Here is a 17,243-nt window from a genome sequence, read left to right as displayed (position 1 = left end):
AAACACTGACCCGCAGAATGAAATACCGGCCCCTACAAACCTGAGAGCCCCATCCAAATACTGACCCGCAGAATGAAATACCGGCCCCTACAAACCTAAGAGCCCCATCCAAACACCGACCTGCAGAATGAAATACCGGCCCCTACAAACCTAAGAGCCCCATCCAAACACCGACCCGCAGAATGAAATACCGGCCCCTACAAACCTAAGAGCCCCATCCAAACACTGACCCGCAGAATGAAATACCGGCCCCTACAAACCTAAGAGCCCCATTCAAACACTGACCCGCAGAATGAAATACCGGCCCCTACAAACCTAAGAGCCCCATCCAAACACTGACCCGCAGAATGAAATACCGGCCCCTACAAACCTAAGAGCCCCATCCAAACACCTACCCGCAGAATGAAATACCGGCCCCTACAAACCCATCCAAATACTGACCCGCAGAATGAAATACCGGCCCCTACAAACCTAAGAGCCCCATCCAAACACCGACCCGCAGAATGAAATACCGGCCCCTACAAACCTAAGAGCCCCATCCAAACACTGATCCGCAGAATGAAATACCGGCCCCTACAAACCTAAGAGCCCCATCCAAACACTGACCCGCACAATGAAATACCGGCCCCTACAAACCCATCCAAATACTGACCCGCAGAATGAAATACCGGCCCCTACAAACCTAAGAGCCCCATCCAAACACCGACCCGCAGAATGAAATACCGGCCCCTACAAACCTAAGAGCCCCATCCAAACACTGATCCGCAGAATGAAATACCGGCCCCTACAAACCTGAGAGCCCCATCCAAATGTCATCCTTTAGCCCATCAGGGCAGTTTTATGAATCCTCTCCATCATCCAGTAGGCAGAGATCTGGTAAATCTCCGGTCCCACAATTTTCCGCATAAAAATAATCTGTCTATTCGTGAAAAACGTGCCCTAAAAGATCGATCGTTATAAGACCTGCTGACACGGGCGGAGGTGCAGCCATTCTGGAGACTATTCTAATGAAGCACTGAAAATTCTGTCGGATACAAATGACTATATTCGTCTGGACCAGAATCCAAGTGAAGAGATTAACGAGTGTTTAACGTGATTGATGGATGAGGCTTTCATAGACCAAATCTTAAATAAAAATGAAAGAAATTCTCACACCTAAGAATATTAATTTACCACTTAAGACTCCAAAAATCCTCCGGGATAGTCACCCATCATCTCTGGGATAGTCACCCATCATCTCCGGGATAGTCACCCATCATCTCCGGGATAGTCACCCATCATCTCCGGGATAGTCACCCATCATCTCCGGGATAGTCACCCATCATCTCCGGGATAGTCACCCATCATCTCTGGGATAGTCACCCATCATCTCTGGGATAGTCACCCATCATCTCTGGGATAGTCACCCATCATCTCCGGGATAGTCACCCATCATCTCCGGGATAGTCACCCATCATCTCCGGGATAGTCACCCATCATCTCCGGGATAGTCACCCATCATCTCCGGGATAGTCACCCATCATCTCCGGGATAGTCACCCATCATCTCCGGGATAGTCACCCATCATCTCCGGGATAGTCACCCATCATCTCCGGGATAGTCACCCATCATCTCCGGGATAGTCACCCATCATCTCCGGGATAGTCACCCATCATCTCCGGGATAGTCACCCATCATCTCCGGGATAGTCACCCATCATCTCCGGGATAGTCACCCATCATCTCCGGGATAGTCACCCATCATCTCCGGGATAGTCACCCATCATCTCCGGGATAGTCACCCATCATCTCCGGGATAGTCACCCACTTGTAATCTGTCCCATTATTAGGATCTAGTAATCCAAACATATGTGGTAACGCGACCTCGTTTTCTCAAAGATTCGACCCAACTTATTAGTGACCTTCGTTTAATTTCTTCAAAAAAATAATCCACTTCTGATGACTTTAGATGTAAGTGCATTTCATTATACAGCAACATTGAGCGCTCTGGGTCTGAAAAACCGCAGAAATATTCTGGAAATCGAGATCGACCTTTACAAATGACATTTTATTGTGACCGCGTGGAATTTATTCTCAAGAACAATGTTTTTTTTCTTTTGACCAGAAAATATACCATCAAGTAAAGGGCACTGCGATGGGGACTACGGTGGCTCCTCACTACCCCAATATTTTCATGGGGGCTTTTGAGGAAGAATTTATATGGAAACATCCTTGGGCCGTGAAGCCCATTCTGTTATAAAAGATATAGAGACGACCGGTCTTTTGTATGGGATGGCAACGTGACGAGCGCCACTCACTTAATGAGAACCTTTGGGGGATGAATTTCACATTCAATATACAAGACAAATTGATTACCTCGATCTGACAATCGTCTCATCAGGAGATCGTTTTAGGACACGCACTCATTTAAAAAAAGTAGACGCCAATAACGACTTACATTAATAGCGGTCACCATCCAAAATGGCTGAAAAATATCCCTTCTAGTCAATACAAGAGAATCAGAAAAAACAGTCAAATATTGTAGAAACGTTTATAAGACAAAGGCGACCCAAACACCCCCTTATCTGACCCTATAAAGTCTATCACATCGTCCCAAGAGGATTGTCTAACACAACACGATATTAGCGATCCGAAAACTAGGAAAGAATCTCGAGCGTGCGAACACGACAAAAACATTCCACTTTATCACCCCGTATAATAAATACATCTTATAAAGAGATAGGAGACACTTAGAGAACAGCGGCGCCTGCTGCAAAAATGTTACCTTCAAAACCAACAATCACATTCAAAAGGGCTAGAACTATTCCAGATATCCGAGCCCCGGCACATACATTTATCTGTGATAAAGGGCCACTCCGGGCGTGAGCTGAAACCGCGCCATTTGTTGCCTTTAACATTGAAACCGTTGGGTCTTAACTAAATAAATGAGATCGCCTGACCCTATAAAGAAGTCCGAATAGTAAAATAATAAACAGCATTGTGTGAGTGTACACTTGTAGGAGGATCGCTGTGCGGACACTCACACTCAGCGGGCGTCCGGTGCGCGCAGCCTCTCTAGCCTGGTCTTCTTCCCCTTCTCCCTTCTCCCTCCTCCCTCCTCCCTCCTCCCTTCTCCCTTCTCCCTTCTCCCTTCTCCCTCCTCCCTCCTCCCTCCTCCCTTCTCCCTTCTCCCTCCTCCCTCCTCCCTTCTCCCTCCTCCCTTCTCCCTCCTCCCTTCTCCCTCCTCCCTTCTCCCTCCTCCCTCCTCCCTCCTCCCTCCTCCCTCCTCCCTTCTCCCTCCTCCCTTCTCCCTCCTCCCTCCTCCCTCCTCCCTCCTCCCTCCTCCCTCCTCCCTCCTCCCCTCCCTCCTCCTCCCCCCTCCTCCTCCATCTCCTCCTCCATCTCCTCCTCCTCCCCCCTCCTCCTCCATCATAGATAGATAGAGAGATATTCTTCGTCCACGTCTCATCTTTTTGATGGTCTTTTATATTATTGTAAAGATAATGTGTTTTTAAGTGTTTGACGCTCCAAATATTTCCTCCGTGACCGGCCCTTTCATTGCGACCTATAACCCGGCGGTCATTGCGACCTATAACCCGGCGGTCATTGCGACCTATAACCCGGCGGTCATTGCGACCTACAACCCGGCGGTCATTGCGACCTATAACCCAGCGGTCATTGCGACCTATAACCCGGCGGTCATTGCGACCTATAACCCGGCGGTCATTGCGACCTATAACCCGGCGGTCATTGCGACCTATAACCCGGCGGTCATTGCGACCTACAACCCGGCGGTCATTGCGACCTATAACCCGGCGGTCATTGCGACCTACAACCCGGCGGTCATTGCGACCTATAACCCAGCGGTCATTGCGACCTATAACCCGGCGGTCATTGCGACCTATAACCCGGCGGTCATTGCGACCTACAACCCGGCGGTCATTGCGACCTATAACCCGGCGGTCATTGCGACCTACAACCCGGCGGTCATTGCGACCTATAACCCAGCGGTCATTGCGACCTATAACCCGGCGGTCATTGCGACCTATAACCCGGCGGTCATTGCGACCTATAACCCGGCGGTCATTGCGACCTATAACCCGGCGGTCATTGTGACCTATAACCCGGCGGTCATTGTGACTACTGACCTGAGACATTGGCTCGGGACCTGCGGAGATCATCTCGGTCTCATTTACTGGACCTGACGAAGGGGCCGGGACGGCCGAGAAACCCATTCAGTGCTGTTGTTTTATGTACAATAAAAAGCTCTTTTCAAACACAGCGGCGCCCTTGGATATTCCGTCCTTTTTACCCCTTATCCTCTGGACCGGCCCGTCAGGTGACTGCCGAGTAGCTGCCCGCGCCGTCCGGTGACTACCGAGTAGCTGCCCGCGCCGTCCGGTGACTGCCGAGTAGCTGCCCACGCCATCAGGTGACTGCTGAGTAGCTGCCCACGCCGTCAGGTGACTGCTGAGTAGCTGCCCGCGCCGTCAGGTGACTGCCGTGTAGCTGCCCGCGCCGTCCGGTGACTGCCGAGTAGCTGCCCGTGCCGTCCGGTGACTGCCGAGTTGCTGCCCGCGCCGTCAGGTGACTGCCGAGTAGCTGCCCGTGCCGTCCGGTGACTGCCGAGTAGCTGCCCGTGCCGTCCGGTGACTGCCGAGTAGCTGCCCGTGCCGTCCGGTGACTGCCGAGTAGCTGCCCACGCCATCAGGTGACTGCCGAGTCGCTGCCCGCGCCGTCAGGTGACTTCTGAGTCGCTGCCCGCGCCGTCAGGTGACTTCTGAGTCGCTGCCCGCGCCGTCAGGTGACTGCTGAGTCGCTGCCCGCGCCGTCAGGTGACTGCCGTGTAGCTGCCCGCGCCGTCCGGTGACTGCCGAGTAGCTGCCCGTGCCGTCCGGTGTCTGCCGAGTTGCTGCCCGCGCCGTCCGGTGACTGCCGAGTAGCTGCCCGCGCCGTCCGGTGACTGCCGAGTAGCTGCCCGCGCCGTCAGGTGACTGCTGAGTAGCTGCCCGCGCCGTCAGGTGACTGCCATGAATTGCTGTGGAATGATGGAGAATGGGGCGACAGTGATGGATCCACCCCTCCCCCTCTATACGAGACCTTCCTGATAAGTTGACCTCCTCACCCCTCTTAACCTCTGACCTTTTTCTACTCCCTGAAGATTGTGTTCCCCCAACTGCTTGTGTGCCTGGCTGGGGGATGGGCTCTATACAGGTAATCCTTGTATGTATTATATAGTATACGGGTGAGGGACCGGCACCGCTGACCGGAGGAGGCCCCCCCCCCAACATCACAAGGCCCGACCTGCTGACGAACTCCCCCCCCCCCCCCCCCAACATCACAAAGCCCGACCTGCTGACGAACTCCCCCCCCCCCCCCCCCCAACATCACAAAGCCCGACCTGCTGACGAACTCCCCCCCCCCCCCAACATCACAAGGCCCGACCTGCTGACGAACTCCCCCCCCCCCCCCCCAACATCACAAGGCCCGACCTGCTGACGAACTCCCCCCCCCCCCCCCCCCCAACATCACAAGGCCCGACCTGCTGACGAACTCCCCCCCCCCCCCCCCAACATCACAAGGCCCGACCTGCTGACCTGATAAACACCGGGACATTCAGGCCAATATATACAACTATTGGGTGATGGAATGATCCCATTCACTGACCGCAAGCAGAGATCCTCCAAATGGTGAGGAGATGAAACACACGGGCTCACATTTATCATACAGCGGGCGTCCGTAATACATTTGGGGCGGTTTCTATGTCCCCAGTGTATTTCTAATGGAAGTTTATCAATTACCTCCACGATGGCGCCTAATCTGCTGCGCGACGTCCGGATTAACCATGTGTGCCCCGCGTAGCAGTGTGTTCAAGTGGGCGTGGCTGGGTGATATGGGCGTGGCTGGGTGATGGGGCGTGGCTGGGTGATATGGGCGTGGCTGGGTGATGGGGGCGTGGCTGGGTGATGGGGCGTGGCTGGGTGATATGGGCGTGGATGGGTGATATGGGCGTGGATGGGTGATATGGGCGTGGCTGGGTGATGGGGGCGTGGCTGGGTGATGGGGGCGTGGCTGGGTGATGGGGGCGTGGATGGGTGATATGGGCGAGGCTGGGTGATATGGGTGTGGCTGGGTGATGGGGCGTGGCTGGGTGATATGGGCGTGGCTGGGTGATATGGGCGTGGCTGGGTGATATGGGCGTGGCTGGTGATATGGGCGTGGATGGGTGATATGGGCGTGGCTGGGTGATATGGGCGTGGATGGGTGATATGGGCGTGGCTGGGTGATATGGGCGTGGCTGGGTGATATGGGCGTGGCTGGGTGTGGCTGGGTGTGGCTGGGTGATGGGGCGTGGCTGGGTGATGGGGCGTGGCTGGGTGATATGGGCGTGGCTGGGTGATATGGGCGTGGCTGGGTGATATGGGCGTGGATGGGTGATATGGGCGTGGCTGGGTGATATGGGCGTGGCTGGGTGATGGGCCAGGATTCAGACACTTTAGTGGCCTCACCTCACAGGCCCCATGTAATGTCGGGGGGGGGGGCACACAGTCAGTAAAGTCTCACACCTTCCATTATACAGTGATTATAAGACTGGGCACCGGCCTGTCCTCAGCTGCTGTATATAATAAGGTGTGTAGTATATCTGATGGGGGAGGGGCTGTGATGTCACTGCTGTATATAATAAGGTGTGTAGTATATCTGATGGGGGAGGGGCTGTGATGTCACTGCTGTATATAATAAGGTGTGTAGTATATCTGATGGGGGAGGGGCTGTGATGTCACTACTGTATATAATGGGGGAGGGGCTGTGATGTCACTGCTGTATATAATGGGGGAGGGGCTGTGATGTCACTGCTGTATATAATGGGGGAGGGGCTGTGATGTCACTGCTGTATATAATAAGCTCTCATGTCCTCCTCTGTATCTCTGGTTCTGACCCGATCAGGTGATCCAGCAGGCTCTGAGCCGTCAGCCCAGCACCGCCGCCCAGTACCTGCAGCAGATGTACGCGGCTCAGCAGCAGCACCTAATGCTCCAAACCGCAGCGCTACAACAGCAGAGCCTGACCGCAGCCCAGCAGGTGGGAGCCTCATCCTCCGGAGATGTTGGGGGGAGTCTCCCTCATGAGTCCACATATAACTAATCTCCGTTGTATTTTTAGGCCAACCTGGCAGCCAGCAGAGCGCCCCCCGGCAGCGTCGCCTCGCAGCAGAGCCCGTCCCCGACGGTGAGTCTCCCAGGTGTGTCCCAGTCACCCTCCTGATGTGCCCGACTGCGGAGAGGAGGATGGGTTGCATGTATCGGGGTACACTGTGGGGGGTTGGGCTGCATGTATTGGGGTACACTATGTTGGGCTGTATGTATCGGGGTACACTATGTTGGGGGTTAGGCTGCATGTATCGGGGTACACTATGTTGGGCTGCATGTATCGGGGTACACTATGTTGGGGTGGGCTGCATGTAACGGGGTACACTATGGGGGGGTTGGGCTGCATGTGTTGGGGTGGGCTGCCTGCATGTATCGGGGTGCACTATGTTGGGGTACTGTATAGAGCGGCTTCTTCCTTTCCCCCCCAGATGGTCCAGCGTCCACAGACGATCAGCGCGCCGTCCTCCACATCTTCAGCTGTCGCTCCGCAGGCCGTGCTCTTGGGAAATGCTGCGTCTCCAGCCCTGAGCACCAACCAGGCACAGATGTATCTGCGGGCACAGATGGTGGGTCGCTCTGCAGTCCTGGGGGGTGGAGTAGAGCCCCGACCTGTGCGTCCGCGGCCCAGAGCCCCGACCTGTGCGTCCGCGGCCCAGAGCCCCGACCTGTGCGTCCGCGGCCCAGAGCCCCGACCTGTGCGTCCGCGGCCCAGAGCCCCGACCTGTGCGTCCGCGGCCCAGAGCCCCGACCTGTGTGGTCCCGATCCCCGACCTGTGCGTCCGCGGCCCAGAGCCCCGACCTGTGCGTCCGCGGCCCAGAGCCCCGACCTGTGCGTCCGCGGCCCAGAGCCCCGACCTGTGCGTCCGCGGCCCAGAGCCCCGACCTGTGCGGCCCAGAGCCCCGACCTGTGCGGCCCAGAGCCCCGACCAGTGCGGCCCAGAGCCCCGACCTGTGCGGCCCAGAGCCCCGACCTGTGCGGCCCAGAGCCCCGACCTGTGCGTCCGCGGCCCAGAGCCCCGACCTGTGCGTCCGCGGCCCAGAGCCCCGACCTGTGCGTCCGCGGCCCAAAGCCCCGACCTGTGCGTCCGCGGCCCAGAGCCCCGACCTGTACGGTCCCGAGCCCCGACCTGTGCGTCCGCGGCCCAGAGCCCCGACCTGTGCGTCCGCGGCCCAGAGCCCCGACCTGTGCGTCCGCGGCCCAGAGCCCCGACCTGTGCGTCCGCGGCCCAGAGCCGCGACCTGTGCGTCCGCGGCCCAGAGCCCCGACCTGTGCGGCCCGAGCCCCGACCTGTGCGGCCCCGAGCCCCGACCTGTGCGGCCCCGACCTGTGCGGCCCCCGACCTCCGACCTGTGCGGCCCCGAGCCCCGACCTGTGCGACCACGAGCCCCGACCTGTGCGCCCGCGGCCCAGAGCCCCGACCTGTGCGCCCGCGGCCCAGAGCCCCGACCTGTGCGCCCGCGGCCCAGAGCCCCGACCTGTGCGTCCGCGGCCCAGAGCCCCGACCTGTGCGTCCGCGGCCCAGAGCCCCGACCTGTGCGTCCGCGGCCCAGAGCCCCGACCTGTGCGTCCGCGGCCCAGAGCCCCGACCTGTGCGTCCGCGGCCCAGAGCCCCGACCTGTGCGTCCGCGGCCCAAAGCCCCGACCTGTGCGTCCGCGGCCCAGAGCCCCGACCTGTACGGTCCCGAGCCCCGACCTGTGCGTCCGCGGCCCAGAGCCCCGACCTGTGCGTCCGCGGCCCAGAGCCCCGACCTGTGCGTCCGCGGCCCAGAGCCCCGACCTGTGCGTCCGCGGCCCAGAGCCGCGACCTGTGCGTCCGCGGCCCCGAGCCCCGACCTGTGCGGCCCCGAGCCCCGACCTGTGCGGCCCCGAGCCCCGACCTGTGCGGCCCCGACCTGTGCGGCCCCGACCTCCGACCTGTGCGGCCCCGACCTGTGCGACCACGAGCCCCGACCTGTGCGCCCGCGGCCCAGAGCCCCGACCTGTGCGCCCGCGGCCCAGAGCCCCGACCTGTGCGCCCGCGGCCCAGAGCCCCGACCTGTGCGTCCGCGGCCCAGAGCCCCGACCTGTGCGTCCGCGGCCCATAGCCCCGACCTGTGCGTCCGCGGCCCAGAGCCCCGACCTGTGCGTCCGCGGCCCAGAGCCCCGACCTGTGCGTCCGCGGCCCAGAGCCCCGACCTGTGCGTCCGCGGCCCAGAGCCCCGACCTGTGCGTCCGCGGCCCAGAGCCCCGACCTGTGCGTCCGCGGCCCAGAGCCCCGACCTGTGCGTCCGCGGCCCAGAGCCCCGACCTGTGCGTCCACGGCCCCCTCTTCTGGCTGTAACGTACAGAGGAGATTAGCGAGCGCTGTCACATGTCAGTAAGGTCAGGGGTCATACATACGTCGCGGCTGTGATCTGTGACCACCGCTTACTACAGGGGTCTGAGTGCCACCTCCTGCCCACCCCCTTATCAGGTGACACGAGAGGGTGGGGGAGGGTGAATCGTGGTAATAAAACGTGGCTTTTCATTCGGGGAATAATGACAGAACCAACGATACGGATCTCCGGCGCGGAGGAGCTCCAGACCTGCCGCCATCTTATCTCTATGGAGACGACATCACGGACATTACACGGTGGTTGACCTGTCGCCATGTTCTTCCTTTCAGCTGATCTTTACCCCGACCTCCACTGTGAGCAGCGTCCCCCCGGAGGTCAGTCCTGGAGCCACCACTCAGTCGCCGACTATCAGCACTCAGGTGAGTGAGCAGGTGGAGTGTGATGTGTCTTCCCGGAGACCCGGCCCGCTCTGCTCATCCTCGTGAAATCTCCTGCCATCTTTTTTTCCAGGTACAAAATCTCGCTGTGCGAGGAGGAAGCATCGGCCAATCACAGCTCCACAGTCTGAAAACCGCCACAGCCACCGCCAACCCCCATCCGCTGACCAACCGCGAAATCTCCGAAAACCACAGGAAAGCCGAATACCAGGGACCAGCAAGCAAAACCCTGATCCCGGTGACCGTGCACCCCATCATTGCTCCAGGTGAGGCTTTGCACCCCCATATACAGTACACGACCCGTCACCCCCATATACACTACACGACCCGTCACGCTGCTAGTGACCCTGTACCCCCATATACACTACACGACCCGTCACGCTGCTAGTGACCCTGTACCCCCATATACACTACACGACCCGTCACCCTGCTAGTGACCCTGTACCCCCATATATACTACACGACCCGTCACCCTGCTAGTGACCCTGCACCCCCATATACAGCACACGACCCGTCACCCTGCTAGTGACCCTGTACCCCCATATACACTACACGACCCGTCACTCTGCTAGTGACCCTGTACCCCCATATACAGCACACGACCTGTCACCCTGCTAGTGACCCTGTACCCCCATATACACTACACGACCCGTCACTCTGCTAGTGACCCTGTACCCCCATATACAGCACACGACCTGTCACCCTGCTAGTGACCCTGTACCCCCATATACAGTACACGACCCGTCACCCTGCTAGTGACCCTGTACCCCCATATACACTACACGACCCGTCACCCTGCTAGTGACCCTGTACCCCCATATACAGTACACGACCCGTCACCCTGCTAGTGACCCTGTACCCCCATATACACTACACGACCCGTCACGCTGCTAATGACCCGTCACCCCCATATACACTACACGACCCGTCACCCTGCTAGTGACCCTGTACCCCCATATACACTACACGACCCGTCACCCTGCTAGTGACCCTGTACCCCCATATATACTACACGACCCGTCACACTGCTAGTGACCCTGTACCCCCATATACACTACACGACCCGTCACGCTGCTAGTGGCCCTGTACCCCCATATACACTACACGACCCGTCACCCTGCTAGTGACCCTGTACCCCCATATACAGTACACGAACCGTCACCCTGCTAGTGACCCTGTACCCCCATATACACTACACGACCCGTCACCCTGCTAGTGACCCTGTACCCCCATATACAGTACACGACCCGTCACCCTGCTAGTGACCCTGTACCCCCATATACACTACACGACCCGTCACCCTGCTAGTGACCCTGTACCCCCATATACACTACACGACCCGTCACGCTGCTAGTGACCCTGTACCCCCATATACAGCACACGACCCGTCACGCTGCTAGTGACCCTGCACCCCCATATACAGTACACGACCCGTCACGCTGCTAGTGACCCTGTACCCCCATATACAGCACACGACCCGTCACGCTGCTAGTGACCCTGCACCCCCATATACAGTACACGACCCGTCACCCTGCTAGTGACCCTGTACCCCCATATACACTACACGACCCGTCACGCTGCTAGTGACCCTGTACCCCCATATACACTACACGACCCGTCACCCTGCTAGTGGCCCTGCACCCCCATATACAGCACACGACCCGTCACACTGCTAGTGACCCTGTACCCCCATATACAGTACACGACCCGTCACGCTGCTAGTGACCCTGTACCCCCATATACACTACACGACCCGTCACGCTGCTAGTGACCCTGTACCCCCATATACACTACACGACCCGTCACGCTGCTAGTGACCCTGCACCCCCATATACAGTACACGACCCGTCACCCTGCTAGTGACCCTGTACCCCCATATACACTACACGACCCGTCACCCTGCTAGTGACCCTGTACCCCCATATATACTACACGACCCGTCACGCTGCTAGTGACCCTGTACCCCCATATACACTACATGACCCGTCACCCTGCTAGTGACCCTGTACCCCCATATACAGTACACGACCCGTCACCCTGCTAGTGACCCTGTACCCCCATATACAGTACACGACCCGTCACCCTGCTAGTGACCCTGTACCCCCATATACAGTACACGACCCGTCACCCTGCTAGTGACCCTGTACCCCCATATACACTACACGACCCGTCACCCTGCTAGTGACCCTGTACCCCCATATACACTACACGACCCGTCACCCTGCTAGTGACCCTGTACCCCCATATACACTACACGACCCGTCACGCTGCTAGTGACCCTGTACCCCCATATACACTACACGACCCGTCACCCTGCTAGTGACCCTGTACCCCCATATACACTACACGACCCGTCACCCTGCTAGTGACCCTGTACCCCCATATACACTACACGACCCGTCACCCTGCTAGTGACCCTGTACCCCCATATACACTACACGACCCGTCACGCTGCTAGTGACCCTGCACCCCCATATACAGTACACGACCTGTCACCCTGCTAGTGACCCTGTACCCCCATATACAGTACACAACCCGTCACCCTGCTAGTGACCCTGTACCCCCATATACATTACACGACCCGTCACACTGCTAGTGACCCTGTACCCCCATATATACTACACGACCCGTCACCCTGCTAGTGACCCTGTACCCCTATATACACTACACGACCCGTCACCCTGCTAGTGACCCTGTACCCCCATATACACTACACGACCCGTCACGCTGCTAGTGGCCCTGTACCCCCATATACAGTACACGACCCGTCACCCTGCTAGTGACCCTGTACCCCCATATACAGTACACGACCCGTCACCCTGCTAGTGACCCTGTACCCCCATATACAGTACACGACCCGTCACCCTGCTAGTGACCCTGTACCCCCATATACACTACACGACCCGTCACGCTGCTAGTGACCCTGTACCCCCATATATACTACACGACCCGTCACCCTGCTAGTGACCCTGCACCCCCATATACACGACCCGTCACGCTGCTAGTGACCCTGTACCCCCATATACACTACACAACCAGTCACCCTGCTAGTGACCCTGTACCCCCATATACACTACACGACCCGTCACCCTGCTAGTGACCCTGCACCCCCATATACACTACACGACCCGTCACGCTGCTAGTGACCCTGTACCCCCATATACACTACACGACCCGTCACCCTGCTAGTGACCCTGTACCCCCATATACAGCACACGACCCGTCTCCCTGCTAGTGGCCCTGTACCCCCATATACACTACACGACCCGTCACCCTGCTAGTGACCCTGTACCCCCATATACAGTACACGACCCGTCACCCTGCTAGTGACCCTGTACCCCCATATACACTACACGACCCGTCACCCTGCTAGTGACCCTGTACCCCCATATACAGTACACGACCCGTCACGCTGCTAGTGACCCTGCACCCCCATATACACTACACGACCCGTCACCCTGCTAGTGACCCTGTACCCCCATATACAGTACACGACCCGTCACCCTGCTAGTGACCCTGTACCCCCATATACAGTACACGACCCGTCACCCTGCTAGTGACCCTGTACCCCCATATACACTACACGACCCGTCACGCTGCTAGTGACCCTGTACCCCCATATATACTACACGACCCGTCACCCTGCTAGTGACCCTGCACCCCCATATACACGACCCGTCACGCTGCTAGTGACCCTGTACCCCCATATACACTACACAACCAGTCACCCTGCTAGTGACCCGTCACCCCCATATACAGCACACGACCCGTCACCCTGCTAGTGACCCTGTACCCCCATATACACTACACGACCCGTCACCCTGCTAGTGACCCTGTACCCCCATATACACGACCCGTCACGCTGCTAGTGACCCTGTACCCCCATATACAGTACACGACCCGTCACGCTGCTAGTGACCCGTCACCCCCATATACAGTACACGACCCGTCACGCTGCTAGTGACCCTGTACCCCCATATACACTACACGACCCGTCACCCTGCTAGTGACCCTGTACCCCCATATACAGCACACGACCCGTCACCCTGCTAGTGGCCCTGTACCCCCATATACACTACACGACCCGTCACCCTGCTAGTGACCCTGCACCCCCATATACAGTACACGACCCGTCACCCTGCTAGTGACCCTGCACCCCCATATACACTACACGACCCGTCACGCTGCTAGTGACCCTGTACCCCCATATACACTACACGACCCGTCACCCTGCTAGTGACCCTGTACCCCCATATACAGCACACGACCCGTCACCCTGCTAGTGGCCCTGTACCCCCATATACACTACACGACCCGTCACCCTGCTAGTGACCCTGTACCCCCATATACAGTACACGACCCGTCACCCTGCTAGTGACCCTGTACCCCCATATACAGCACACGACCCGTCACGCTGCTAGTGACCCTGTACCCCCATATATACTACACGACCCGTCACCCTGCTAGTGACCCTGTACCCCCATATACAGTACACGACCCGTCACGCTGCTAGTGACCCTGCACCCCCATATACACTACACGACCCGTCACCCTGCTAGTGACCCTGCACCCCCATATACAGTACACGACCCGTCACGCTGCTAATGACCCGTCACCCCCATATACACTACACGACCCGTCACCCTGCTAGTGACCCTGTACCCCCATATACAGCACACGACCCGTCACCCTGCTAGTGACCCTGCACCCCCATATACACTACACGACCCGTCACGCTGCTAGTGACCCTGCACCCCCATATATACACGACCCGTCACCCTGCTAGTGACCCTGTACCCCCATATACACTACACGACCCGTCACGCTGCTAGTGACCCTGTACCCCCATATACAGTACACGACCCGTCACCCTGCTAGTGACCCTGTACCCCCATATACAGTACACGACCCGTCACCCTGCTAGTGACCCTGCACCCCCATATACACTACACGACCCGTCACGCTGCTAATGACCCGTCACCCCCATATACAGTACACGACCCGTCACCCTGCTAGTGACCCTGTACCCCCATATACACTACACGACCCGTCACGCTGCTAGTGACCCTGTACCCCCATATACACTACACGACCCGTCACGCTGCTAGTGACCCGTCACCCCCATATACACTACACGACCCGTCACGCTGCTAGTGACCCTGTACCCCCATATACACTACACGACCCGTCACCCTGCTAGTGACCCTGTACCCCCATATACACTACACGACCCGTCACCCTGCTAGTGACCCTGTACCCCCATATACAGTACACGACCCGTCACGCTGCTAGTGACCCTGTACCCCCATATACACTACACGACCCGTCACCCTGCTAGTGACCCTGTACCCCCATATATACTACACGACCCGTCACGCTGCTAGTGACCCTGTACCCCCATATATACTACACGACCCGTCACGCTGCTAGTGACCCTGCACCCCCATATACACTACACGACCCGTCACCCTGCTAGTGACCCTGCACCCCCATATACAGTACACGACCCGTCACCCTGCTAGTGACCCTGTACCCCCATATACACTACACGACCCGTTACCCTGCTAGTGACCCTGTACCCCCATATACAGCACACGACCCGTCACGCTGCTAGTGACCCTGTACCCCCATATACACTACACGACCCGTCACCCTGCTAGTGACCCTGTACCCCCATATACAGTACACGACCCGTCACGCTGCTAGTGGCCCTGTACCCCCATATATACTACACGACCAGTCACACTGCTAGTGACCCTGTACCCCCATATACAGTACACGACCCGTCACGCTGCTAGTGACCCTGTACCCCCATATACACTACACGACCCGTCACCCTGCTAGTGACCCTGTACCCCCATATACAGTACACGACCCGTCACCCTGCTAGTGACCCTGTACCCCCATATACACTACACGACCCGTCACCCTGCTAGTGACCCTGCACCCCCATATATACAGTACACGACCCGTCACCCTGCTAGTGACCCTGTACCCCCATATACACTACACGACCCGTCACGCTGCTAGTGACCCTGCACCCCCATATACACTACACGACCCGTCACCCTGCTAGTGACCCTGCACCCCCATATACACTACACGACCCGTCACGCTGCTAGTGACCCTGTACCCCCATATACACTACACGACCCGTCACCCTGCTAGTGACCCTGCACCCCCATATACAGCACACGACCTGTCACCCTGCTAGTGACCCTGCACCCCCATATACAATACACGACTCGTCACCCTGCTAGTGACCCTGTACCCCCATATACACTACACGACCCGTCACCCTGCTAGTGACCCTGTACCCCCATATACACTACACGACCCGTCACCCTGCTAGTGACCCTGTACCCCCATATACACTACACGACCCGTCACCCTGCTAGTGACCCTGTACCCCCATATACAGTACACGACCCGTCACCCTGCTAGTGACCCTGTACCCCCATATACACTACACGACCCGTCACCCTGCTAGTGACCCTGTACCCCCATATACACTACACGACCCGTCACGCTGCTAGTGACCCTGTACCCCCATATACACTACACGACCCGTCACCCTGCTAGTGACCCTGCACCCCCATATATACAGTACACGACCCGTCACCCTGCTAGTGACCCTGTACCCCCATATACAGTACACGACCCGTCACCCTGCTAGTGACCCTGTACCCCCATATACACTACACGACCCGTCACGCTGCTAGTGACCCTGTACCCCCATATACACTACACGACCCGTCACCCTGCTAGTGACCCTGTACCCCCATATACACTACACGACCCGTCACCCTGCTAGTGACCCTGTACCCCCATATACAGTACACGACCCGTCACCCTGCTAGTGACCCTGTACCCCCATATATACTACACGACCCGTCACCCTGCTAGTGACCCTGCACCCCCATATACACTACACGACCCGTCACCCTGCTAGTGACCCTGTACCCCCATATACACTACACGACCCGTCACCCTGCTAGTGACCCTGTACCCCCATATACACTACACGACCCGTCACGCTGCTAGTGACCCTGTACCCCCATATACACTACACGACCCGTCACGCTGCTAGTGACCCTGTACCCCCATATACAGTACACGACCCGTCACCCTGCTAGTGACCCTGTACCCCCATATACACTACACGACCCGTCACCCTGCTAGTGACCCTGTACCCCCATATACACTACACGACCCGTCACCCTGCTAGTGACCCTGTACCCCCATATACACTACACGACCCGTCACGCTGCTAGTGACCCTGTACCCCCATATACACTACACGACCCGTCACGCTGCTAGTGACCCTGTACCCCCATATACAGTACACGACCCGTCACCCTGCT

The 17,243-nt window shown here is 58.0% G+C and overlaps 1 protein-coding gene across 1 annotated transcript in view; it reads left to right on the top strand.

The window, feature by feature from the left end:
• Nucleotides 1-17,243, top strand: part of LOC142701481 (polyhomeotic-like protein 2) — a 35,576-nt gene that overhangs the window by 4,365 nt on the left and 13,968 nt on the right. Inside the window, exons 2-6 of the mRNA XM_075848143.1 lie at nt 6,924-7,058; nt 7,140-7,205; nt 7,555-7,692; nt 9,772-9,861; nt 9,953-10,145. Coding sequence (XP_075704258.1) covers nt 6,924-7,058; nt 7,140-7,205; nt 7,555-7,692; nt 9,772-9,861; nt 9,953-10,145 — 622 coding nt within the window. The remainder of the gene's footprint in view (nt 1-6,923; nt 7,059-7,139; nt 7,206-7,554; nt 7,693-9,771; nt 9,862-9,952; nt 10,146-17,243) is intronic.

This window comes from Rhinoderma darwinii, unplaced genomic scaffold, assembly GCF_050947455.1.
Source record: "Rhinoderma darwinii isolate aRhiDar2 unplaced genomic scaffold, aRhiDar2.hap1 Scaffold_2064, whole genome shotgun sequence".
Lineage (NCBI taxonomy): Eukaryota > Metazoa > Chordata > Amphibia > Anura > Rhinodermatidae > Rhinoderma > Rhinoderma darwinii.
This window is presented reverse-complemented; position numbering and strand designations above follow the sequence as displayed.